The sequence below is a fragment of the Pteropus medius genome, unplaced genomic scaffold (genome assembly GCF_902729225.1).
Source record: "Pteropus medius unplaced genomic scaffold, Ma_sr-lr_union100, whole genome shotgun sequence".
Lineage (NCBI taxonomy): Eukaryota > Metazoa > Chordata > Mammalia > Chiroptera > Pteropodidae > Pteropus > Pteropus medius.
In genome coordinates, this window is record NW_024349802.1 from 11065465 (window position 1) to 11092116 (window position 26652).

At 46.3% G+C, this 26652-nt stretch overlaps 4 protein-coding genes across 5 annotated transcripts; 2 read left to right on the forward strand and 2 right to left on the reverse strand.

Moving 5' to 3' along the window:
• Positions 1-2040: 2040 nt before the first annotated feature.
• On the forward strand, positions 2041-5564 carry WDR55 (WD repeat domain 55). Its single transcript, XM_039836320.1, has 7 exons — positions 2041-2355; positions 3798-3898; positions 3981-4068; positions 4167-4346; positions 4441-4540; positions 4628-4797; positions 4874-5564. Exons 1-7 carry the CDS (start codon positions 2087-2089, stop codon positions 5181-5183), a joined length of 1218 nt encoding a protein of 405 aa, XP_039692254.1. The 5' UTR covers positions 2041-2086; the 3' UTR covers positions 5184-5564.
• DND1 (DND microRNA-mediated repression inhibitor 1) lies at positions 5401-8332 on the reverse strand. The gene is made up of 4 exons (XM_039836321.1): positions 8060-8332; positions 7814-7931; positions 6986-7447; positions 5401-6362 (listed from the first exon to the last, which is right to left on the reverse strand). Exons 1-4 carry the CDS (start codon positions 8081-8083, stop codon positions 5908-5910), a joined length of 1059 nt encoding a protein of 352 aa, XP_039692255.1. The 5' UTR covers positions 8084-8332; the 3' UTR covers positions 5401-5907.
• A 148-nt stretch (positions 8333-8480) lies between these two features.
• HARS1 (histidyl-tRNA synthetase 1) lies at positions 8481-19474 on the reverse strand. Of its 2 annotated transcripts, XM_039836317.1 has the most exons (13): positions 19282-19474; positions 18916-19005; positions 15802-15921; positions 13746-13841; positions 12964-13089; positions 12190-12297; positions 11945-12043; positions 11625-11718; positions 11307-11434; positions 10971-11213; positions 9578-9694; positions 9232-9378; positions 8481-8893 (listed from the first exon to the last, which is right to left on the reverse strand). In XM_039836317.1, the coding sequence occupies exons 1-13, from the start codon at positions 19369-19371 to the stop codon at positions 8822-8824; spliced, it is 1530 nt and encodes a 509-aa protein (XP_039692251.1). In that variant the 5' UTR covers positions 19372-19474; the 3' UTR covers positions 8481-8821. The 2 variants fall into 2 exon arrangements, with proteins under 2 accessions (XP_039692251.1, XP_039692252.1); XM_039836318.1 differs by lacking the exon at positions 9232-9378.
• A 33-nt stretch (positions 19475-19507) lies between these two features.
• Positions 19508-26123, forward strand: LOC120581417 (histidine--tRNA ligase, mitochondrial). Its single transcript, XM_039836319.1, has 13 exons — positions 19508-19815; positions 21020-21094; positions 21352-21471; positions 21592-21687; positions 22409-22534; positions 22640-22747; positions 23005-23103; positions 23419-23512; positions 23849-23976; positions 24069-24311; positions 24452-24568; positions 24787-24933; positions 25347-26123. The coding sequence occupies exons 1-13, from the start codon at positions 19708-19710 to the stop codon at positions 25404-25406; spliced, it is 1521 nt and encodes a 506-aa protein (XP_039692253.1). The 5' UTR covers positions 19508-19707; the 3' UTR covers positions 25407-26123.
• The last annotated feature ends 529 nt before the right edge of the window (positions 26124-26652 follow it).

The following is a 26652-nucleotide window of genomic DNA, read 5'->3' on the forward strand; positions in this document are numbered from 1 at the left end:
GCAAGAGATGGTTAGAGGAACGTAAAAACGATTGGTCTCAAATCCAGGTCCACTTGGAGGCCACTTTTAGGGCAGAGATTCTCTGGAAATTAGGGTCAGCCCAGTGGTCTGCTAGCCTGATCCCAAAGTTGTGCACGACTGGGTGCTAGGTGATAGCACCTGATGAGAATCACTTGTAAGGACAAAAACTTTTTATGAATTTATGCTCTCCTGGGAGCTTTAGTAATTCCAAGCTCATATCGCTGCTTCCCTCCCTGGCTGAAGGGATAACCTTGGGGAAGTGCCTTGGGGGAATCCCTGTCCTAGGCCAGAAGGTTTTGGTGTGTCCTTCAACACCCTGAAAAGTTTTACTATGGCCCAAGGTGGGCTCCTTAGCCTTCGAATCACTCCATCCCCGCTCCTTTCCTCTTCTTTGTTCATTTCCAGTACTTTGGTCTGGTACTCATCAATAAAGGTCACCACTTCTTTCTGGCTGGATCCCTGGCTGGCACTGCCTATTCTGAGCCTAAGATGTGTGGCCTCACCAGATCCAAGGAAAGCTAGGCCACCTTAGCCATTGCCTTTGGTCACTTTCACCTTGATAGGTCAAGGGCTTCCTGAGGAAGCCAGCTTTGGGAATGGCACCTACGAGGCTGAAATTGGGCCCTGTAAATGATACCTAGGTTTCATGGTTAGAGGCAGTGGTCCCAGTTAAGAAAAAGGTCACAGAGACCTGGCTCAGATGGTGATACCCAGAGGTTCACTAAGATCAAGACCTGGGGGTTGACTGCGGTTTAAAATCAGTTTCTGCAAGTACCATCAATTGTGAAGATGACCAAGACCCTCTGGTTGGCCATATAGTGACAAGGACTCCCAGCACCATACAGCAACTTTTCCAGTCACACAGAGGAAAAAGAGCCTCTCTGAGGTCCCTAACCTCACTTATTTCACCTCTCATTAAAGGGGTTGGGCATCAGTAGGTAAGATGTCGTAGAAGGCTTAAGACCACAGCCATGCGAGTTCTCTTCAGCCACAGGCACTCCTGCTCCTCATCGGCCCCACTACACAGTGCTCCTATCTTTATGGAACCTTTTTTAACTGGAATGTCTAAAACATCAACTGTTGTGCCCATATTCCTCATCAGCAACTGCTTGCCAGCACTGAGCCTTGCTGATCTGGCCCACTGAAGGTCTGCAGCCTCATTATAGGAACGGTCCACATGCTGTTCCTTCAGCCATGAAGGTGTTGAGCATGGACGGCAGCAGCTTAAGTGTGTGTGTGTGTGGGCTGCCTGCTGTCCACCACCCCTCATGTGAAATTCTCGTGGCGTGGGCTTTTGCTGCTTCCTGGCCAACCTGGCTGACGCTTGTCATAGTCCTGGGTTTCACCAAGCCATGAACATGTGGTGTCCTCTCCCAACTCCAAGTGCATTAAGTTCTTACTAGTTCTGTGGAAAGTAACCTCAGGACGATCTAATCATCAATTCCTAACTGGGCAGGTCATGATAGGTAGGCCCCAGTCATCGAACATTTTAGTAAAAGGCTTATCTTTGCCTTAAAGAAGCCATGTCCATTGTTTGCGCATCTAGGTTAACACACCTTTGAAATAACCACCCTTAAGAGAGCCTATAATCTTGTTAACTGTCCTATAATCCAAACCTCACCTTCCACCTTCATGTAATCTTCCTTATATTCCCTACTTAATTTCAAATGCATAAAAGCTGCAAAACTGTTACTCTCCGGAACATTTGAGATCTTCTTCCCCAACATGTGTCATGTTTGGCTCAACTAAACTCAAAAATTCTCTATAGGTGTGGATGTTTCTTAGATTTTCAAGGATGTTGTACCAAACTCTCAGCATGAGCCAAGATGAAGGGAAAGGACTTAAACGCAGTTCTCAACTTTACCCTGAAGTAAATAAAGGGGATTGATAATCGTGCAGTCTAATTGGCCAAAGACCGCGGTAGCAACACGTGGAAATAACCCACCAGGGGGGCCAGGTCACTAGGGTCAGCTCCACCTACATTAGCTGCAGGCGGCCGCCTTTTCCGGGTTAGGAACGCCCCGGCGCCACTTCCGGGCCCGCCCCTTCAATGAGGAAGCGGTGAATGAGCCACTACTTTTGCCGGGTGATTGGTTCCTGGCCTCTCCGCTCGGCTGTTGCGCGGCTCGCAATCTTTCCGTGCATGGACCGCACGTGTGAAGAGAGGCTCGCGGGGGATAGGAGCGACGAGGGCGACCCCGACTCCACCGAAGTCGCGGCCCGGATCCGTGACACCCCGGAAGACATCGTTTTGGAAGCTCCGGCCAGTGGGCTGGCGTTCCATCCGGCCCGCGACCTATTGGCGGCGGGGGACGTGGACGGGGACGTGTTCGTGTAAGTGCACGGCAGGGCTGGGGGCGTCGTGGGTGCGGGGACTGCTGGGTCTGGAAACTCTCCAGAGATGAAGCTGGGAGGAGAGAGGAGAGTTGCCGGGAGACAAAATTTGCAAGAATCATCTGGTCCGATTCGTTCATTAACATTCGGCTTTACATAAGTTACCACACAAATCTCTTGAAAGAACTTAAAGATTAAAGTGACTGTAATGTCTTGACAGAGCCCAGATACAGTAAGCAAGCAGCAGGACAAGAAGGCTTTCAGGGCACTATTTACCACCAGATTATTATACTGAGCCTGCAAGAGGCCCAGCGGAGTCCCTGATTTTGCTTTTTGCCTACTTTAATTGATCTTTTGAAAACACAAATCCAACCATTTCGCTTCCTTGACTAAAATCTTGGTTTACTTTTGCTTTTAGGATTAAGTCCAAACTCCCTAATCTGGCATTCAGGGCCTTGACCCTCAGGCTGGCCCTTGGTCACTTTCTCGTGTTTTCTGTGCTCATTTATCCTTACCTTTATAATGTCATCTTGAAGCCTCAGCTCCTTTGCATGTTATTCCTTCAGCCTGGAAAACTCCTTTCCCCTCACTTGTACCTACTCTCCCTGAGTTCTCAGCATCTCTTCACTATTCCTCCATGCCTCAGACTGATTACCTATTAGGTAATACTTTGGCAACAGATTCCTTTCTCTCGTGAACTTCATAATGGTTTGTAATCTTATGTCGGTTTGTGTAATTTTTTGAACGCTTGTCTCATCCACTAAAAAATGTGAATGTTTATTAGGCGGCTTTTTCATGCTAGGCACTGGGATAGAAGAAACAATACGTAGACCCAGTTCTGACCACTTGGAACGCACTGGCAATTAAGCACTAATTCATTTAGTCTTTTTTAGGGATCTCTTCTGACAAGGGCACTGGGGATACTCTGAACAGGTGCTTGCCTCAAAGCCAAGCTTACATGTTGCCTCTCTGCTTCACCTCCATTTTGATCCTACCTCCTTTTCAGCATGTGGTCAATGTGCCATAATTAATTGTAGCTTTCTCTAGGTCCTGCAGACATGGAGTGCAAGAATCTTGTCTTACTAATCTTTACATTTCCAACTTCTAGGGTTGTTCTTCTGTCATTAACAGATATTTCTGGGCCTCCACAGTGGTCCAGACCTAATCTTTCCCCAGGCTGGGGCTTTCAATGATGATGAAGAGGGGTGGGCAGATGTTACAGAGAAGTCCCAAGCTAATGTACTTTTAATGTGTTTCAAATGAGAAAAAGACCTAACATTTGAAGCTCACTGAAAATGGAAAAATGTGATGGTAAGCTTCTCAGGCTCAGAGGTGTACAGGCGGGAACTCCTAGGTAGGTGGAAGGGTGACTAGTTGGTCTTTATACTCTATGCATCCCAGGCGGGATCTGGGGTCATTCACTTTCCTCCACCTCTCCCCAGCTTTTCCTATTCCTGCCAAGAGGGGGAAACCAAGGAGCTCTGGTCCTCAGGTCACCACCTCAAATCCTGCCGTGCTGTGGTCTTCTCTGAAGATGGGCAGAGTGAGTATGGAGGGCAGCCAGCAGTGTGGTGGTGGGAAGGGTGCAGTAAACTGCACTATGATCTGGGCACCTTTTTCCTCAGAACTTATTACTGTGTCCAAGGACAAAGCCATTCATGTTCTAGATGTGGAGCAAGGCCGACTAGAAAGACGCATTTCCAAGGCTCATGGGTAAGGGAAGCCAATTGTGCATTGAAGTGAGGGATAAGGACTTATAGCTCCCTACTGGGACATAGATGCTCCAAGAACTGCTGCATCTGTTTCTCTAGTGCCCCCATCAACAGTCTGCTGCTGGTGGATGAGAATGTTCTGGCCACTGGGGATGACACAGGTGGCATCCGGCTCTGGGACCAGCGGAAGGAAGGCCCCTTAATGGATATGCGGCAGCATGAGGAGTACATTGCTGACATGGCTCTGGACTCAGTCAAGAAGCTGCTGCTGACAGCCAGGTACTGCCTCAAAGCCACCGCCCCTCCCTTTCCTGTTGTATATCTCCCTCAATGGGAGCCTCTGGCCAAGTGTGCTGTGCTGCTCTTTTTGCAGTGGGGATGGCTGTCTTGGTGTCTTCAATATTAAGCGACACCGGTTTGAGCTGCTTTCAGAACCTCAGTCTGGAGACCTGACCTCTGTCACGATCATGAAAGTACAGCTGGGTATGGTGGGATGTATGTGTGCTAGGGATTTGGTCTAATGTGGTTCTACAAACATGATTTGGTCTATTTCCCTGCAGTGTGGGAAGAAGGTGGTTTGTGGCTCCAGTGAGGGTACCATCTACCTCTTCAACTGGAATGGCTTTGGGGCCACAAGTGACCGCTTCGCACTGAGAGCCGAGTCCATCGACTGCATGGTTCCAGTCACTGACAGTCTGCTATGCACTGGCTCCACTGATGGAGTCATCAGGTGAGAGAAGCCAGACCCTCAGGTCATAGGAAAGGCAGCCTAAACCAGCCAATACTCAACACTCTTCTCTGCCCAGGGCTGTGAATATCCTGCCGAACCGAGTGGTGGGCAGCGTGGGACAGCATGCTGGAGAGCCTGTGGAGGAGCTGGCCCTCTCCCACTGTGGCCGCTTCCTGGCTAGCAGTGGCCATGACCAACGCCTCAAGTTTTGGGACATGGCCCAGCTGCGGTCTGTGGTGGTAGATGACTACCGTCGGCGCAAAAAAAAAGGAAGACCGCTGCGGGCGCTGAGCAGCAAGGCCTGGAGCACTGATGACTTCTTTGCAGGACTGAAGGAGGAGGGAGAAGAGAGGGAGGCAGAGGAGAGTGAAGATGACAGTGACTGAGGGAATGAGCTAAATCTCAAGGCAGGTCCTCTGGGCAAGAGTTATGCTTCCTGGGCTGGATTCCCGGAGAGGCTACGAATTTATCGTACCCTATTGTGCAGTGCAAGGAGATTGGGAGACAGAGGCTCAGGACTCAGGGCACCAATGTGGGGAAGTAGAGCTGCTCACTCTCCTCGTGGAAGCCCCCAGCTGGGGCAAGACAGCACGGACACAGGTATACACTAACCAGGGGTTTAATATAAATACAACCAGCATAGAAAAAATGAACAATACACATATACCAAAACCAGAATGCCAAGTGGTGGGGACAAAAGGCAGATTTCTGACCCTTTGGCTCAGCCGGCCCCCAAATAAAAACCAACAAAAACAAATTAAGAAAAATAAGTGTAGATTCATGCTAAGCTGTGGGAGGAGTGTGTGTGTGTGTGTGCGTGCGTGCGTGCGTACGCGCGCGCACGCACACCAGACAACAGCCAAGAAGACCAAGGGGTCATGTGAGACCCTGGGCTGGGAGGAGGGCAAGGTCCTTCACCACAACTTAGTCAAACCTGAGCTGCCCCCTGGTGTGCTGGGGCCCTGCCCCAACTGGGAAGCTGTGTCAGGCTTAGGGTAGGGCCCATGCTCCTCCCTCTTTTGGGATCAGATGGTGGCTGCTCAGGCTTGCTGGGTTGGGGACTGCATAGGCTCTGCCTACTTAGTCAGGCTGCCTGTGGAGAGGATAGGGTCACTGCTTAACCACGGTACCTGCCTCAGCCCCGGCGGACCACAGGAGGCTGGCCCCAGACTCACTCAGTGCCTCCAGCAGCCGTGCAGACACAGCATCCTTGGCCACCTCATGCCCATCCTGCCCATCAGAAGACAGCACAACCCAGATGAGGCCACTGAAGGGCACTGGATGCCCAGGGATCACCACTTGGTACCAGAAGTGGTGCCAGCCAGCAGGACCTGTGCCTAAGCACTTGGTAAGGAACACTGGGCTACCCAGCTTCATCTGTTGGCACAGTAGCTGCAGGGCAGCCCGAGCCCCTTGGGACTCTAACTTGTCCCTGGCCAGGGTCAATCGTCTGCCCTCTGGCTGTGGGCACCTCAGGGAGGGACCCACAAACTGGCGGAGTCGCTGCTTCAGGTCCGGCTTGAGCCACTCCACGGTTACCTGCTCTCCACAGAGGCGTGACTGCCCTGCAGGAAAAAGGCAGACACAGGACAAGTTTTAGCCCTGGGCCCAAGTGCCCTTAGGAGTGGCACAGGCCTGTTTTAATTTCTAGCCTCCCCATTTCCTGGTGGTGCGCTCTAGCAAATGAAAAAACTTAAGGCTTCCTTGTATTTGTAATGGGAGTGTAATAACTGCTACCTTCTAAATTCTCTTGCAGGAGTACTGGTTGATGCAGGCTTTGTCTACCTCATAACCATATAATAGCTAACCTTTACTGTGAATACTTGCTATGAATCAACGAATGTGCTAAATGCCTCCTATAATTCTCACATTCTCAGTTGGACTGCCTTGGGCAAGTCCCCTTCTCTTAAAACAATCTCATCTCTAAAGAGGGAGCTCTGTGTTATTTTCATTGGAATGTTGAGGATTCAGTCAGGAGATAATGCCTGAGAAGCGTTAAATTTAGGTACATGGTAGTACCACTGGAAATTTTAAAATCTGAGGTCAAATAGTATAAGGTCACAAATTCAGGCATTCGTGACCCTAAGATCTTGAGACTTTACCGGCCGGCCGTGCTGACTGTTCAGGTAAAGTGCCTGGCCGAACAAGTTTGCCCCGACCAGCTTACTCCCGCAGCCTTCACCCCTACCTTCCATCAGGGCCTTTTTGGCCATGGCGGCAGCACGATGCGAGCTGAACTTGAGCAGCGCGATCTGCGCGAGCGCGGGCCCGGGGCTGGGCAGCAGCAGCGCCTCCTGCAGGCCGGGACCGAGAGGCTGCAGTGCGAGCAGTAGCGCGCGGCGACTCAGAGCCGGCGGCAGCCCGTCCACGCTCAGCTCGCACTTCTCGGTGCTGCGGCATACGAGCAGCGGGCAGGAGGGCCGCAGCAGGTGGTTGTGCAGTGTGGCGATGGCGGCCTGGGCGCCGCGTCGCGAGCTGTAGCGGGCGTAGGCGAAGCCACGATTCAGGCCGCTGAAGGTCATCATCAGGCGGAACTCGTAAAGGCGGCCCACACGCTGGAACAGTGGGATCAGCTGGTGCTCGTACACATCCTGGGGCAGCCGCCCGATAAATACCTCCGACCCGGGCGGCGGCGGGCTGCCCACCCAGCCTGGGGGAAGGGGGTGGGGATGGGCACCGTCATCCAACGGGACCGACCAGGTTCGGAGCCCAGGGTCCCGGCGCGGGAGGGACCATGTGAGTACTAGTCTGTGAAATGGGTACAACGCCCGTACCCCGGGTTATTGGCATAAACGAGGGTGGCACATTGTAAGTGCACCTTAAGGCTGGCTCTGTTCCTCGAAGAGGGTGGGTGGAAAGCCAAAAACAAGAAGTTTCCACGTTTGCTGGGGGAGGGGGTAATGGGTAGTTAAGAGTTTGACTGTGGAGCCTCGGGATAGGCACCGCCCCCAAAGGGGTTTCTCGGGGCCGTCGAGGCTGGCGTAACCGGACAGGCGTAGGGCTGGGACTAGCGTACCTGGGGGTGGTCCGCCATACTTCCTCTGCCCGTTCACTTGCACCAGGCGGATGCCTGTCTCCCTGACCCACGCTTCCAGCGCCGCCTTGTTCTCTGGATTCACCCTCTCACACCACAGCTGAGGGGGAAAGGGCAGAATGGAATGGCGGATCGCCGCCCCCACCTCGCCTGTCGTGCTGCGGCCCCAGGCGCCCCCATTCCCTGCGCAGGTGGGGCTCGTCCACCCCCTCGTTGCCAACCACCTACCTCACACTCCCGCTTGGTCTGCATGGCTCTCCCGTTGGTCCGCCGGTGCCCTCTATATAACCTCCTCCCTATCGGCCTCTGGAAGCTTCCCTACCCCTCCACCCCCCCAAGCTCTCATTGGCTTTGAACACGACCCCGCCCCCCAAGGGGGTGGGAGTATCCGCCGCACGTGCGCCGCGGGACCCTCTGACCCTCAGGTGAAATCTAGAAACCCCGGCGGGTCAGTTTGTGGGCAGCCCCAGCTCCTAAGAAACAGCTGGCAAAGCGGCAAGGATAAGCGCTGGAGGCCAGAAACTTGGCGGCACCCTTCACCCTGGGCAGAGTCCATGGGGCCTACTGTAAGTCTTTCTCCCATCTTCCACCGCTAAAGTGGTCAGGCTCTGATAGAAGGGAGGGCTAAGCAATAGCAACACAGGCAGGCTCCAGTGGTTGAGGCATTTTATTGGACCTTTGGCGACTGGTTGCGGGGGCAGTCTCTCCACCTGGTGTAGAGTCCTGCAAAGGAGGCCATCTCAGGCTGGGTCCTTGTTGCCCACGAGCCAGACTGGACCAAGCCCCTAGGGCCTCTGATAGAAAATGGCCTAGTACCTGGCCATCTTTGTCTGTGATTACCAATAAAATAATAATAATGTCTCTGTTCTGACCACTCTTCAGGTCTTCCTGCTGGAACAGAAGTGTGCAAAGCTGTTGATGTACATATGCAGAGTTTTGTCTGAGCCTTAAATAGTGCCAGTCCCACTGTCCTCTGATAGTTTGCTCAGTTCAGCAGATGCAAAGGGACTGGCTTGTCCTCCTTTTGATTTCTTCCACGAGGTCTTCTCTTCGGACATCCACCTGGCCAGGATAAGGGAGAAAGTGGTCTGAGTGTCTTTTACCCCATTGTTCCCTGAGGGCCCTCTTTCCTCTAGGCATCAGGCTGGAAATAGCTAGGAGCAGGAACTCAATCAAACACCTCAGAGTAGACAGAGCTTGTTAGGGGAAGCCAGAGACACAGGGTGTATGTGGGGGTGGAGAGCTTACCCTACCATGACCGTAGTAACAGGTTAAGCCCTTAAGTCCTTTATAAGTGGGTGCGAATATGAATGCCAGGCTTTTGCTCAGGTCTTGAATGGGCATTGGCCTATCAAAATGGCATACATTCCCTATCTTATTCTTCCTGCCTGTCTACTTACCTCTTCCCTGCTGGCCACTGAACGGAGCTTGATGACCCCATCCTTGAGCTCCTGCTCACCAATGATAGCCACCAGTGGGATGCCTGCCTCTTCACAGTATTGCAACTGGTTCAGTAATTTCGGATTCTTTTTGTAGAGCAGCTCTGCCTGCAGGGGACCCAGGCAGAAAATGAAGGCTGGCTTCTGCTGTCCTTAGGGACAACTTCCAGGGTGCCCAACCTGTCACCTTGCTCTTAGCTCCACCCCAAGAAATCACAGAATAGCAGGGTCACTATGAGTGAGTTTTTATTTAGTCTATAGCCAGCACTCCCAGGTTTACTGCCACCCTGGGGCTTGCTTCTTATACCTTGATTCCAGCATCCCACAGCTCTGCGACGAGCTTCAGTCTCTCCTCCAGCAGCTTCTTCTGTGCAGATGCCACAAGCACCTGTGTCTCTGTGGTCCGTACCTTCTCCTCCAAGGCCTAGGGAAGGTGTAGGTAAGAGTCAAAGAGCTGGGCTACCCTTTACAACAACTTTAAGGAGCACACAGAGCAGGCCCTTGTCAGGCTTCTGAGTCCAGGCCCAACTCTGTGAGCTCTACCAGGGCAGGGGTCCAGTCTTTTCATCTAGCAACTGGGCATAAGGTAGCTTTTAGAAGATATAAGAACTGAACTAACTGGCTTGTACATGTGACTTGACAGAATAAATAACCTACGCTAAAGGCAAAGGTAGCTTATGTACAGTAACTTCTCGCTCATCTCCATCTAGTACCTTAAGGGCCCATAAGAACATTCACACAGAAGTGATACTGTGAGCCCATCAGGCAATCCAATCACCCCTGGCAATTCTAGTTCCCACTTAACCATCTGGGCAGTCAAGAGACTGTGCCTTTTACCCTTCAGCCATAGGGCACAACCCAGGATATGTGTGCATAGGGGGAAAGGAGACTGCTGCTGCTGCCCCTTGTGTTTTTCTGGAAAACTATTTTCATAGTTTTACAATATAAGATGCCTACTGGAACAGTGACTTCAACTGGGAAACATGGGTGGTTTCCACTGTTGAGAAAAGTATAGAGCAGCAGTAAGGTTACTGCCAGAGCATTCCCAGGGGATGAAATGCAAGCAGCCAGTTAAGAACAAGCAAAGGAGTGCTTGAGGCTATGAGGGGCTTCCTTGGTGTTACTCCACGAGCTAGAGAGTCAAGACAGACATCTGAGGGATCCCAGGTCTTCAGATGCATGCTTCCCACTTAGAGACAATATCAGAGCAAGACTTCAGAGTTAGGCTGCCTGGATTCAAATTCTGACTCTGCCACTTAAAAGACTCGACTTCAGGTAAATTCTTTATATTCTTCATCTGAAAAATTTAAATAATAAAAGTAGCTACTCTCAGCAGGCCGTTGAAAGAATTTTATTAGAAAAAGCATGAAAAGTACTAAGCACAGTGCCTGGCAAAGAGTAGTAGAATATTAAGTATTCTGTATTGTGAGGAAGATCTGGGTCGCTGGATATACCAGCCTAGACTCCTGACAGCTCTGAGGAAAGTAGGGACCCAGAGCAAGGGATTTTGTGAAAAAATAATAATCAAATATCCATAAAGCTGGCCTATAATGGGGTGGGGGTCTGTGAAGGTCAGCGATCATCTTTTCCCCATTTCTCTTCAAAGATGCTACTTCCTCAAAAAAGCACCATTTGCCCCCTTGGAGATCAAAGATAGCTTGGGTGGCACCACCTGCCCAGACTGTCTTTTATCCACTTACCTCCAACCTTTGCTCCACGATGGAAAAGATCCGCTCCACTCCAATGCTGAGCCCCACGCATGGCACCTTGCGCCCTTTGGGGTCAAACATACCCACCAGCCCATCATAGCGCCCTCCAGCGGCCACACTGCCCACACTCAGGGGCTCTTCCCCTGGCTGGGCTGGGGTCTGTAGCAGCACTGCCTCATAGATCACCCCAGTATAGTAGTCCAGCCCTCGAGCAAGGCTCAGGTCGAAGGAGATCTGTGGGGATGAGAACATGGTCAGTACCAGATGAGGACTGAGCATCAGAAGCCCCAGAGCTCAGCTAAGACTCCCATTCCCAACCTGACTCACCTTGTCAGCAATGCCAAACAGGGTTAGATACTCAAACAGAAGGTTCAGGTCTCCCAGGCCCTCCAAGGCCTGCTTGCTTTGGGACAGTTTAGGATCCTGGAGCAGTTGCTCCACCAGAGATACTTCACCTGGAGAGACAGACTTGTGAGCCAGACTGACAGGAAGGAAAAGGTAAGGGCTTTACCTTTTAGCCTGGACTGCACATATATATGTGTAATTCGTTCTCTTTCTCTCCCTCCCTGTCCCCCACATATACACAGAGAGAAGAGTTTGGCTTTAGGTCAGTGGTATGGCTGCTGAAGAGGCAGGGTTTGTTACCATGCTGCTGGACGTAGTTCCCAATGCGGTCAGCCACTTCAGGTGCAAGACCCTTCTCTTCTACCATCTCATTCTTTACTTCCTCCCAGGGCACCTGAGCAGACAGATTTGAGTCAGGGACCTCTGGGCACGTTACCTACCACAGGACAAGTGTGGGCCCTCCTTATCTTAGAGTAGAAGCTGCCCTTCAACCTACATCCTTGAGTTAACCTTCCCTCGGTGGGCATGGAGGTAGCCACCTCTCTGTCCTTATCTTGTTTTCCATTTCTCAAGGCAGAGTGGGATCTGGAGAAAAAAGGGGCAGGTGTTTGGGTTGTTACCTTGTCCAGCTTGTCCACTGAGGAGCAGATGGTACGGAACTTGCTATCAGGAACCCCACAGACAGCAAACATCCCATCTAGGATGCGCCGATCATTTACCTGCAGGGACAAAAGGTGTAGCAAGGAGAGAATCTCTACACGACCCTCAGTAACCTTGGTCACTTGGGCTACTGATCCCTTGTATAAAGACCTCCTGTGAGAAGCCAGACCCAACTTTTGCCATCCCAGCCTTGTTCAGCTCTGACCTTGACTAGGAAGTCACCTATCTGAAGTGAACTCAGGATCTCACACATGATCTTCAGGCATTCTGCGTCAGGGATCATGGGGTCGAATTGCCCAGCAATGTCAAAATCCTGCAGGGAGAGGAATAGTTAGGGGTCTCAGGGGTTTAACTTTCTTAACGGGGGCACTCCTAGGAGCTCTGCTCTCTGTGAAGGCCAGTTTGCACTCATGCACAGACCTTCCTCATCAGTCCAGAGGAAAACCTCAGCATTCTTGGGGTCTCTTATATGAGTCCTGCTTTCCTTCCCATCCATGGGGCTATTCCTTCATTACCTTACTCATTTACTTTTCCTTATTTCCTCAAACCACTGTGGGGGTGACTAGACAGCCTTGGTTCTTTGCCATTTTTCTCTATTCAGAAGCTCTGCCCACCAGTCTGGATGATTTGGTACCTCAAATCCAATATTCCTCATCCTTTGCTGTGATCCTGTCACTATGATTTAATATGAAGAGCACTGGACCAAGAGTTCTACTCCTGACTTTGCCTTTCTTATCCCTATGATCTCTAATCTTGCTGAGTCTCTAGTTTACTCATATATAAAACAGGGAGAATAATCCCTGTCTTCCTCTCCCACCCCCACCCCCAGGGCCTTTGTTAAATCTACATGAAGATCCTTAAGAAACCTAAAAGTCAGCATTATCTGGGGCATCCAGTTTGCTCAGGACTCCATGAGTACTCAGTAGATTCTACTAGCTTGAGGGTGCGTCAAGTTATCCACTATGCCTCACATACTCACACACTGGTAGAATTCCCGATATCGGCCGCGAGTCATGGCTGGGTTATCCCGCCGATATACTTTTGCTATGTGGTAGCGTTTAATGTTGGTAAGTTTATTCATTGCCAAATACCGAGCAAAAGGAACCTGATGACAAAGAGTTAAGGAGAAAGCCCCTCCTATCACAGTCTGGAAGTTGATTATCATCATCAACAGAAACTGGGATCTAGTCTCTCCCTGGTGGGTAAAACCACCACCAGTAAGATTAACAGCATTTCTGAACATCAGAAAAAAATCAACTTTGTTAACACAAGGGGCAGTGGAAGGCTCAAAAAAGAGTAAGGCTTCTTTCACTTTGGTCGTGTTTCCCCTGTGCTATGCACAGCAGGGGGCTGAGCAGATCGGCCAGGGAGCAGAAAAAGTGCCCCATGTGGGATCTCTAAGCGAAGGAGTCTCTGACATAGCTTGGAGATAAAGGAAATGTGCTGTTGGTCAATTAAAAACTCTGTCCACTGGATGGGGCAGCGGAGAGGTATTTTGAAATCAGAGAAATTGTTGGTAGAGTTGGAACTGGGCCTAGACATAAAGCTGAGGTCTTTCTCAGACTTCAGAAGACTTCTAAGGCTAAGCTCTGTTTAGCCAAAGTCGTCCTCATGGTTTAGAAAATAATTCTCCTGATTGCCAAAGGCATCATATTTGATCCCACCTGTGTCTAGCTGTCCCCAAACCTGAGGCTAGAAATGGCCCCAGCCCAGGGAGGGCCAGCCCTCCAAAGGGTCAAGAATCCATATTCAGAAAGATACGGTGAGGTCATAGCGAAGGGACAGCAGCTCCCCACCCTGATCCTTCAGGTCATAGATAAGCTTAGAGTCTTCCCCATACTTTCCAGTCAGTGTTTCCTGGAGAAAACATAAAGAATGTCACAATGATAAATACAACAATTTAAAAGGAAGTTTTGAAAACAAAAACCAATCACTCTAACGTGACCGATTTCAACTTGTCTATATTTCCTCTGTTTTCTATCCCAATACTTATGTATTTGATTTAGCTATAATCAAAGGAAACACCAATTTTGTTTTCTGCTTATCACTCTTTCCATTTTGTGACAGAGCTGAAGTACCATTTTTAAAAGCTGTGTAATCTTCCTTCCTTCCTAGGTTACACTGTTAGCTATTTAGGTTATTACAATTTTTAAAAATGTTCCATAACATTTCAATAAATATATTTGGGTACATGTTTTCTTCTTTTGAATATTTTTTTCTGAGGATAAACTCCTCGGAGTAGATTATTAGATCAAAAAACATAAATGTTTTTCTGACGCCAGAGATTTGAACAACGTCAAAAGCAGTCCTTGCCCTGTGAGGTCTTCAACAAAGTGATAACTTATTTCACCTACTAGTTGGCAAAGTTTAAAAAGCCTGAATATTCCCAGTATGTAGAAACAGAAATGCTTATGCATTGATTTGTGTTATGGGCTGAATTGTGTCTCCCTCAAAATTCATATATCAAAGTCCTATCCCCTAGTAACCTCAGAATGTGACTATATTTGGAGATAGGATCTTTAAAGAGGTAATTAAGTTAAAATGTGGTCATTAGGATAGGCCCTAATCCATTATAACTAGTGTCCTTATAAAAGAGGAAATATGGACACAGATAGAAGGAAGATGATGTGAAGATACAAGGGAAAAATATCTACAAGTCATGAAGAGAGGCCTGGAAGAGATGCTTCCCTCACAGCCCTCTGAAGGAACCATCAACCCTGCTGATACCTTATCTCACACTTCTAGCCTTTAGACAATACATTTCTGTCGACTAAGCCGCCAGTCTATGGTACTTTGGTATGGCAGCCCTAGCAAACTAATACAGTTGGTAAAAATATAAAAAAAGTACAATCTTTTGACCCAGCAATTCCATTTCTATGAATTTAGCCTGCAGATAAATACTCGCCAGTACTAGACATTGTTCCAAGCTCTGAATATATATCAATGAACAAGACAAAAGCAGTCCATATCCTGATGGATCTTCTATACTAGTGCAAAGAGACAGGCAATACACTAATGCAAGGAAACATTAACAGATAATTTCATATAGTAATAACTGCTCTAAAGGATATAAAACAGGTCGATGTGATAGACAAGGGCTACTTTAGACAAGGAAGTTGGAGAAGATTACTTGAGAAATATCATTTCAGCTGAGATCTGAAATTAAAATCTGCAATCTCTAATCTGAAATTAAAGTCATGCAAAGAGGTAGGGGAAAAGAAAATTTAGGAAGAGGGAAGAGCAAGAACAAAAGACCTGAGATAGAAATGTATTTAGTATGTTCCAGGAATGGAAAGAAACCAGAGGAGCATAATGGACAAGGCGAAGAATAGTATGGGATGAGGTGGGAAATAGGCAGTAGCCAGATCATGTAGGCTTGTAAGAGTTTGGATTTTATTATACATGCAATAGAAATCACTGGGGTTCAAGTAGGGAGTGATGCAACTTGTTTCCCACGTCCTCCTCCACCAACGGAGTCCATCAATAGGTTACTGGTTGCATATTTGCACTTTGTATGTTTGGTTTGCATGTTTTTAGAAAACATCTCAAGTACAGGTACCATGGAATGCAATATAGATAGAACCTGTAACAACTTTCACTCCTAAGAAAGCTCTTTTTTGAAAGCCCCTGGCCACAATCAAGGTAAATAAAAGGCAAGGCTTCTTCCTGAAAGCCAGTACCATCCCCTTTCTCATTGGAGAAAACTCTGATCATTGTCCACAACAGGAGAGAGACCTTTGGGCCTTCACTCTCTTGTTACCCTGTTGTTCACACGCCCTCTTTCCCACCATGCACTTTCTCCTCACCTATCCCTCACCTTTAGTTCAAATACAGGCGTATCAATTACTTCTGCACCATGGCGCTTGAAGCAGCTGATGATTACATCAAACACCTTCTCCCGAACTGCCATCTGCCGGGGACTGTAGTCTCTTGTTCCCTTGGAGTAAAAATCAGCCAAAGAACCAGGGATGGGATTTAAAAACGAACAAGAACAATAAGGTGTAGAAATAAAGAAGCATGACTTCCGTGATGACGAATGCAAATCTTACCCCAAACTTAGATTTTCCTACAGGCCACTGAGTTATAAGACAGGTACAACTATCCCCTATTCATCACCGCACCCATTTGCTATCACCCATTCCTTTTTTAGCATGGTTCTATTTTCTAGAAATCTTAAAGTTCTATTCTCTGAAAATTTTTCCTAAAATCTCTTTTTCCGGGGTAACATTTTCCCACCTAATAGAAAACACCTACCTGATGACAGGCAGAGAACCAACTCAGACTGGCTTAAATAGTTTAACTCCAAATTTTACAAGTAATATTCTCTACCAACATAACTTAAAAAAAAAATCCTAATGAATTCTATTTATTCTCTAATTTGTTTCTGACAGCCTTATGACATGGGCTGGGCAGATACATTTTATAGATGAATTATAGGATGTTGAGAAGTTAAATCATTACTTAAGGCCACTCAGCAGGTTTGTGGCAGTCTGTGGACAAGACTCACTTTATTCACTTTTTGTGAAAATGTCTGCCACATACCCCAACCTTTAAAACAATATCTTGTCTTTCAATTTTTCTTTCAAATAAAAAAGGTGTTCTATGAAAAGATCGGCTTACAACTCATACAATGGCAAAAGCGTTTTTCCTATTTTGGAATGCAGCAGAAGCGCTTTATATGTACTTCCCATTTCATCACACAGACATTAATAAAAATGCACTCAAGGGTTGAGATTCAATAAAATTAATTTTTACTGTTTTATCAAGGACATTAAGTAAAACTGATTTTTTTTTTTACTGTGAGTGCTTGAAAGTAAAGAACACAATGGCTATTAGTACAGTTTAGTGCCACTGTTTTGATTTGTGCTAAGACACTAGCAGTTCTACTCACCAGTGTTTTTGTACCTGCAGTGCAAATGAAGTAAAAAAAAAAAGAAATAACATTATGAAAATAATTTTGAGCATGAAGAGCCCTTGAAAGAGTACTGTCTCCATGATACCGTTTTGTTATTAACATGACTCACGTCAAGAAATGTGTTTCAACAAATTAAAGGAGAAAATAACTCTCCAGTATAATCTCATTTTCTTTTACCATTATGGAAAATTTTAAACATACATTATAGAGCATAATACAAAAGACCACCATGTATCTATTACCCTGTTTCAACTACCATCATCATCTGCTATTCTTATTTGATATAAGCCCCAACATTTTTTTCTATAGTACTTTAAAGTAAATCCCAGACATCAATCCTATCATTTCATCCATAAATATTTAAGAAGATTCTCAAACCATAAAGATTAAAAAAAAAAAAAAACCCACTACCTTTATTATAATCAATAAAACTAACACCAACCCTTCAATATTATCTAATGCCCAAGCCATGTCTAATTTTTCCCGATTGCCTCAATATCTTTTTATGGTTGGCTTGTTCGAATCAGATTCTAAATGAAGTGCATGTGCTGTATTTGGTTGATATGTTTCATGTCTATTTAATCTACAATAGTTTCCTTTTTTTTTTACAGTTTCCTTTTTTTTTTAAAAAAAAATGTCATTTATTTGTTGAGGAAATTGAGTCATTTGTCCTAAAGAATTTTTCTCATTCTAGATTTGGTTACCGATATACTCAATGTGTCATTTAATATGTTCCTCCATCTCTCATATTTCCAGTAAACTTGTTGGTCTGAAGACTTGATTAGATTCAGGTTAAATTTTCTTGGGAAGAATAATTCATAGATGGGGCTGTATACTTATTGCATCACATCAGGAGGAACAATGTCTGGTTGTCCTACCTTTAGTGACATCAAGATTGATCATTAGATTTAGGTGAAGCCAGCCTAATCTATCATCAATTTCTCACTAATATTTTCACCTAATAATTTGAATAACTATTGATAATCACATTGCCTTGGGATTTTACATTGTTTCCTTAGCCTTTGAAATTTGTGTAGAAAGGACAGCTCCATGAATTTAGGAGTCCAAAGAATTAACCTTAAAAAGGGGAAATCTCAATGCCAGGAAGACAGATCATCTCCCCTCTCCTTTGAGTTCAATTTCACACACATTCACTGAATATTTATTTAATTCCAAGCACCTGATCTCAACCTCTCAGCATACATAAACCATGTGAATAACTAAAAGTCAGCAATAAATTAATGATAGAGATATACAGTAAGTGCCAAAGGAACCTAGATGAAGGGGTAGATATTTCCATTTATTGAACTTACAGGAAGTGGAATCTGAACTGAAATCTTCGAGAGTGAGCTAGGAATTTCCAACTGCATTCCACTCTCCTCTTTTCTATTTGGGTCTAGTCATACAGGTCTTTTTCTATTTCCTGGAAACTACCAAGGTTCTTTTCTGCTTCAGGTGTCCATACTACACTTGGACCTATCTTCCTCACACTCTTCCCCTCGCTATCTCCCACTCATCTGTTAGGTTGATTAGTACATCACTTCTTCAGTGAGGCTTTCTCAAACTTCCTTATTTTTCTCAGATCATCCTTGTTATTTCTTTATATTACTTATCACAATTTGTAATTATATCTCTGCATAAGGAATTATTTGCATTAAAAGTCTGTTTCCTTCAGTAGAATATAAGCTCCAAGAGGGCAGAATATATTGTTCATCATGCCATACTCACTGATTTGTACAGTGCTAGGCACATAGTAAGCACTCAGTAAATATTTACAGAATGGAAGAAGGAATAGCAGTAGCAGGCAGATTCCCCTAAGTATCCAGCTGGCCTAGTTTCTGCCTTCACTTTGCCATCCCAGAATGACTCAGGAAGAGTCCAATCCAGCCTGGCAACTGTTGTTTTCTCTGCAGCATTTCATATCCTCAATGACCCGATTCAGGGAAGCAAGCATATGCATCCTTGTGAGTGGAATTAGGGACCCTCTCAGAGGCTTCCTAAAGGAATAATATTTACCTTGGGGGTTTTGAGCACAAACTTCTGTTTCCCTTCATCAGGGCCCAGCTGTGCCTTCAGTTTCAGTAGTTTTGCCACCTCCTCCTCGATCTGTGGAGGGAAAGTAGGTGCTGGGCTATCACATCTGCTACTCCCCTCCCTCCCACGACATTCATTCAGTATCCCTCCATAAGGTTCTGGAGCAGATCTCTCTCCCCAGGCCTAGATTTGCTTCTTTTGGGTTCTACCCCGGCTACCTCACCACCCAGCCCTTCTTCCTCTATAAGCCGGGTCCCTTCTCCTCCATGTCCCTGTACACGGTGCAGACCACTCCAGTTCGACGTCCTCCCGGGCCTTGCTTTGGTCCCTCCCCTGCCACTGGGTCACCTGCTCGGCGCTGGCCTTCTGCTGTTTGAGTCCCCGTACATGCTCTCCCTGAAGTCGCACTAGCTCCTCCAACGCCGCACGCTCTGCCATACTGGCTGCTAACTGGTGAGGACAGGCGTCTAGATCCGTGGTGGTGGCCACAGCCTCAGCTCGGATGACTTCCGGCCGTCGAGTAGCTGGCCCGCAAGCCTAGAGAGCCTCCGCCGGGCAAAACCACTTCCGGCTCCTACCGGAAGTGTCCAAACTGAGAGGGAGCAGGGGAGGACACGAGACACCTTGCGGGATTTGGAAGGTTCAGAAGCGCTCGTCTCTTCTTTGGTGTTCGGGCTTCATCTTTACAGCTCTCTGCACCCTTTCTGGGGTCCGACGTGCCTTATTCTTAGGTCCTTTGCTTCCTGTCCTGGAAAGCCGGCCTCTTGCTGAACGATGCCCCAGCTCCGACTCCTGCACGGGAGGGCCTGGGCTACGCTGCTTGGCCAGCTCCGGCAGTCGCCCCGTGCTGTGTACCTCCGGGCGGTCCATTCTCATAGCCAGGTGAGCCAGCCAGAGATAGCCCCGGTCTGTCGGGGCAGGATCTCTTGGTCTGTAAGCATGGACTTGCGGCCTGTACTCCAGTAGTATTACAATCGGTTTTTATTGAGCGCCCACCATGTACTAAGCTAAGCGGTTTAGATGCTTTGTCATTTAATTCATTTAAGCAGTCTTGAGCGGTTGGGATTATTATTAAAATCATACAGTTGAGGAAAAGGAGACTGCAAGGTTAAATGACTTAGCTATGGATATATAGAAAGAAAGAATTTTAATATAGGTCCACAATCCCTCATTTGAACCGGTTGAAGTAAGACATTAAAATTTCTTAAGCAAAATATATAAACATTCCCACAGATGATTAACGATCATAAGTAGACCTGAGTTCACGTTAGAATTTACCTTAAAATGACTAAAGAAAAAAAACCGCACCATTTTTCAGAGATTTTTGGATTTTGGAATGGCAGAGGAGGGTTTGTGGGCTTGAACTGCCATCCTTTGGAGCAGAGAATCCGCCAAAGTATATAACTACCACATTTTTTATATTTCTGGAAGGCTGGAAGGGCATTCAGTCTGCTGATAATAAACAAATCACTAATTCTATTTTACCTTGTGAAGGACCCTGTTTTTTTTTTTTTAGCAAATGCTTTGTGCACGAACAGGGCTTATAGCTTTGTTATTAATTTTCAGTCATAGCATCTTTACAAACTGTTTATTTATTTTTCCAATCAGCAAATCCATTCTTTTTCATTCTACAGGTATATTCTTTGTCCTTGGTCTGGTTCTCTTCTCTCTTCAAGTTACGTTTTCCCTGTGTCCAAGCCTAATGGCCATTAATACCTTATTAAAAATTGATTTTGCTCTTTGAACAAGAGCTGAGAACTGGAAAAGATCACTCTAATCCCTGCCCCTAGAATGTTGATGATAGTAGTGGTGGGTTGTTCTTTGCCTTCATTGTTCTCAGGTTCTTAAACTTTTCCAGACGATCTTGTATAGTATAGACCTGACCTCATGTGTATTACATATATAGACTGTAGATACAACATGGATATTTGGAGGGGGACTGAGACTGGGATAGATAAAATAGTGTTCAGGGTTCCTGTTGCTCAGGGCCAAAGCCCTTTGCAGGTTGGTGGTCCACAGGGCCAGAGATGTCATAGGTCTGGCCAGTCTTGAGAGGAGCCACATCTCATATTTCTTCTTCTGCCAGGTTTCAGAGGCAGTGTTAACATCCCAACTGAAACCACATCAAGAGAAATCAAATATTATTATCAAGACTCCAAAGGTAATTCCCTTGGCCACATGCTGTCCCATTAGAGTGCCTTGGAGGACTGCCCTCTGCTCTGACTTTCTCTTCTTAGCCTCTTTGAATGTCTTTTTAGACTACTTAAAAGAATGATTTTCACTATTCTTGAGGTATTGGGGTTTAGAGTTATCTGAACTCTCAACTCCAGACCTTATAATATAGATGTAGTTTAACTCTTTGTCTTACATTGACTTGTTTTTATCTTTGTTTTCACTATGGCTGCTTTTGCCTTCTAGGGGACCAGAGATCTTAGTCCCCAGCAGATGGTGGTGAGGGAGAAAATTCTTGATACTGTTGTTAGCTGCTTTAAACGTCATGGAGCAAAAGGGTTGGATACCCCAGCATTTGAGCTAAAGGTAAGAGGAAAAGAGAGCTGGAACCCCATTATTTCACCTGCCTTCATTTCCTGAGGGGCTTCTAGCCTATGTTCTGGAGTCCTCTTTTGAACTGTGGCGCTTTCTGTGTGACCCCTGCAGGAAATGCTCACTGAGAAATACGGAGAGGACTCTGGGCTCATCTATGATCTGAAGGATCAGGGTGGAGAGCTGTTGTCCCTGCGCTATGACCTTACTGTATCCTTCTGGGTGCTGGAGCCTGAATTATCTCTTTCCAAACCCAGACAGCTTTCTCTGACAAAAAGGACAAGAATGACTGTGAGACCATATAGGTCTCTTGGCATGAGTCTTTACTTCTAGTTTCTCCCAGAAGGCAACCCTGCCAGCAGAACCTGATCTGGAGCACTGTGATTTAACTATAATGTGTATCAGAATCCCTTGGGGAAACTTGCAGATACACAGATTCCTGGCTCCCAGCCCCAGATATTCCTAATTCTGTAGCTGACGTGGGGTTCAGCAGTCCGCATTTCAAACAGGCAGCTGGGTAATTAAGATGCAAGTGGTCCTTGACCTACAGTTTAAGAAACATTGACATAAAAGTTGTAAGCAAATTGAAGTTTTGAAGCTTAACTATTTTGAGGTGGTTGAGAATTGATCCAAATGGGAGGGAATGGCCTAGTCTTGAAATTCTTGGGTCATTTCTATCTCTGCTTTTCCTGCTTTCTGCTGAACTTGTAGTTTTGTTAGGTGGGATTTCTTCATTTGACACTGTTCTATATATATTGAGTGCCAAGTACTGCTAGGCCTTGGAGATAGTAGGAAACAAGACAGAGAAGATGGGTGTTCTCATCCTAGTGGATGGGATCTAATTGATAAAGGCATAATCCTCTCAAATGTCTTTACACTGGTCCTAAGTTTTGGATGTAATGTCCCTTCCTCCTTAACCTATTTATGTGAGGTCCCTTTTGCTCGTTATCTGGCCATGAATAAACTGAAGAAGATGAAACGCTACCATGTTGGAAAGGTGTGGCGGCGGGAGAGCCCAACCATAGTCCAAGGCCGCTACAGAGAGTTCTGCCAGTGTGTAAGTGACCAGAAGGAGGCACCATGGTTTGATAGTTCTGGAGGTCACAACCTGGGAACCAGCTACTCAGTGGAGATTTTTTTCCTGTCTTTTTCTTTGCTGTAGGATTTTGACATTGCTGGTCAGTTTGATCCTATGATCCCTGATGCAGAATGTTTGAAAATCATCTGTGAAATCCTGAGTGGGTTGCAGCTAGGGGACTTTCTCATTAAGGTGAGGCCAGGGCTCAGAACTGAGGGGAGAAGTTGGGATTTGGCCTGATGCTGCCTCAAAACATAGATGACCCCAGCCTTTAAGCCTGCAGTTCTAGGACTTTCTTAGTATAGTTGTTGCATTTCATATATATCTATATCGTCATCCTGTGAAATTTCCTTTCCTTCCTTTTTATGAGTTAGTAGAATAGGGACTGCTATTGTTTTGAGGGAAAGGGCATTGACAAGGCACTTAGGTTACTTCCATTAAGTTCACAGGTCAATGACCGGAGGGTTTTGGATGGGATGTTTGCTGTCTGTGGTGTTCCTGAAAGCAAGTTCTATGCCATCTGCTCATCGATAGACAAACTAGACAAGGTAACAAAGAAGACACACTTCAGTAGATCCTATCAGAGTGTCTGCCCTGCCCTCAAATTTATAACTCTAGAGAAAAATAAGGAGATATTGGCTAGAAGTGAGCTATTTCTGGGAGGAAGGTAAGGAGCCATTCTAAAGCCAGACCTGAGTTTGACTGTGCAGTGAGGATTGTGACTGAATTTTTTAAGCCGTTTCTAATTTTGTTGAGTATAGTATTAGGTACTCATGACACATGCTGAGTGAAAGTGAGATGTTCTTTTCCACTTATAGAAAGAAGGATCTTGGGGCTGGGCTAATGTTTGGGTGTTTGTGCAGATATCTTGGAAAGATGTGAGACATGAGATGGTGGCAAAGAAAGGCCTGGCTCCTGAAGTGGCTGATCGAATTGGGGACTATGTCCAATGTCATGGTAAGAACCAGGGTTTCAGAGCTATATCATAGAACCAGAGTAAAGGTGGTATGTGTACAGCTTCTAACTCTAAAGCAGCTCCTTTCTGTAGATGTGTTAAGCTCCAGAGCCTGGCCTGAATTTAATTTCCCTTTTACTTATCGTAACCACCTATGTCTTCAGATGGCAAAGTTAGAGGCAAGGAGGAGAATCAGGTCATATGAGATCAGGATCTTATTATTTTTTTTTTTTTTAAGAAAAGGAAGAGGACCACCTGGAGCACATTAGGGATAAATTTGGGTGAAACACATCTAGGTGAATAGCACAGACCTTATTTCTCCCCACATGTCTTCCCAGGTGGAGTGTCCTTGGTAGAGGAAATGTTCCAGGATCCTAGAATATCTCAGAACAAGCAGGCCCTCGAGGGTCTGGGGGACCTGAAGCTGCTCTTTGAATACTTGACTTTATTTGGAGTTGCCGAGAAGGTAACTGAGTTGGGAATGGACCTCCTGCTGAGCTCTGAGATTCTCAGGGTCCTGAGTCTTGTCTAGGACTCACTATAGCCTTGTTCCCACAGATCTCATTTGACCTAAGTCTGGCTCGGGGCCTGGACTACTATACAGGAGTGATCTATGAAGCAATGCTGTTACAGACCCCAGCTCAGGCTGAGGAGGAGCCCCTGAATGTGGGCAGTGTGGCTGCTGGTGGGCGCTATGATGGACTAGTGGGCATGTTTGACCCTAAGGGCCACAATGTGCCATGTGTGGGGCTCAGCATTGGGGTAGAGCGAATCTTCTCCATTATGGAGCACAGGATGAAGGTAAGGGTAGAGTGGGGCTGGAAGCCTAGGAACTCTAATGTTTCTGGAAGTGCAGTTGGACTGTTTCTGATAATTATTTTTGTCCTGTCTTTTGGAGTGCAAAGGAAGCTTTTTACTTTTACTTTCTTCTCTTTTATCAGACTTTTGGTGAAAAGATACGGACCACAGAGACGCAAGTGTTTGTGGCTACTCCACAGAAGAACTTTCTCCAAGAACGATTGAAGCTAATTGCAGAGCTTTGGGATGCTGGGATCAAGGTATGATGGAGCCAGTATCCAAGCCATCTAGGTATATGTGGAATTCAGGCACCAGGCCCATTTCTGTTTTATGCCTAGTGTGGAACTCAAGATCTTTCTAGTCTTTATTAAAGTGTCTTCTTAGAGTGTGAGAGCTAGCTACTTATTTCTTTGGAAATGCTTGCCTGGGGCCTGAGTGGTGTGGTCACTTCTAAGACTCCTACTTTTATCCTTTTCAGGCAGAGCTGCTATATAAAAACAACCCTAAACTACTAACTCAGTTGCACTACTGTGAGAACATGGGCATTCCACTGGTAGTCATTATTGGTGAGCAAGAACTGAAAGAAGGGGTCATCAAGCTTCGTTCAGTGGCCAGTAGGGAGGAGGTAAGCGAAGCAGGCAGAAATAGAAAAGACCAAGTGTTCGACCTTTTTAGATTCTTTAAGAAATAATATTTCTGGCTGAGGAAATATCTCCACGGTGAAGAGTGATAGAGATGAATGAAGACCTATCCCAGGCAACCATTGTAGCCAATGATATTGGCTGGATAGGAATCAAAAGGAAATGAAACCTCAATGGGTATTTTGAGACTAATCAACAAGATAAACAGAGATAGGTATTTTGACCCCATTTAGTCTCGAGGGCTATATTCTCCAGGTCATCTTGAAGCCCATACTATTCCCTGCTGGTTGCAGAAGTCATGGAAGCAGATATAGAATAAAAGGAATCTGGGAAAGCAGTGGCTGAGGAGCTAGTATCACTCTCTAGTTTGTCAAATGAGGGTTCTCTTATATTTCAGGTGGCCATTAAACGGGAAAATCTTGTGGCCGAAATTCAGAAGCGACTGTCTGAGTCTTGATCCTTGCCTGATTGCCATCTGCTGCTCTTTGTAGAAAATGTTTCTTCTAGGACTGAGTTCCTGATGGACTTCAAACTGCCAGCCAGGATGGGTGACAAATGCTTCTGCCTTCTCCATCCTTCTTGGGTACAGAACTGTAAAAGGCCCTGAGGACTCCAGGACTATTGCAAGCAGCTATTCTGCATGGGCGCAGATGGCTGGTATGTGAAAGAGACCTGCTTAACTGCAGAGTCAGATGGCAGATTTGAAGTGTCATTGAATACTGCCAAGAGGTACTGAGATGTTTGCTGTGAGCAAGGCTCTGGGAAGTCACCTGAGAGAGGTGAACCATTGGGATCAGATGTCAGATACTTAGCCTTCCTTTGTACTGTGGCTTCTAAACCAGATTCTGGGGAATTTGTCCACAACCTGCTGTGGGCCTGTCCAAGTTTTTGGGAGACAGCAAAGAGGAGCAATCTCTGCTTTCTGCTTTGTTTGAGGACAGAGATGCTATCCCAGGGGTGTAGCATCTCTTTAGTCCATCTGCTGTTAATAATACCAGGGCGAGGCTGTTTGATCATCTTGAATGTTGAACTTAGTAGGTGGCCTGACCAGATCTTTAAGATTTTTGAGACCATTTCCTGTGCCAGAATCACTGCTGACTATTCCATGTCCTGTCATGGAGGTGACTGTTTTAGAAGTGGTTGGATGATATATTAAATAAAATATTTAATGTAGTAGTTTGGGTAATTTGTTATCAAGGGGTTGGTTTGCATAGAAAATGCTTGAAGGTACACTGAAGAATTCTAACCTTGAGCTAGGATTAACCTCCCTGGGGTGATATTTCTGTATTCAGTGAAGGGGACAGCCACAATTTTCCCCTGCACCCTCCACCCCTTGGAGATACAGTCGTGTCGCTAAATCAGCATATAGTGAACTATCTGACAGAGTTCTTCACCCTAGAGTGCTCCTGACAACTGGCCTTCTCAAGTCCAATCATGTTTAAATTGTGCCCTATATTGAATGACTATAACGTTCCTCAGTTGGACAAATGAGTTAATCATAGGATAATAGTATTGCTTCAATATAAGGAGACAAAAGTGCAAAAAGGTATCTATTGTGCTTTGGGAAGGCCGTAGCTTTTGCAAACACTTTGGTGTTGGGGGAACGGGGGCTTATCTTTAGTGTATACATAGATAAATGGGGCATCCGGCGCCTCTAATAAGAGTGCTTTAGCCTTAACGAAGGCTTAGAAACTCTTAGAAAT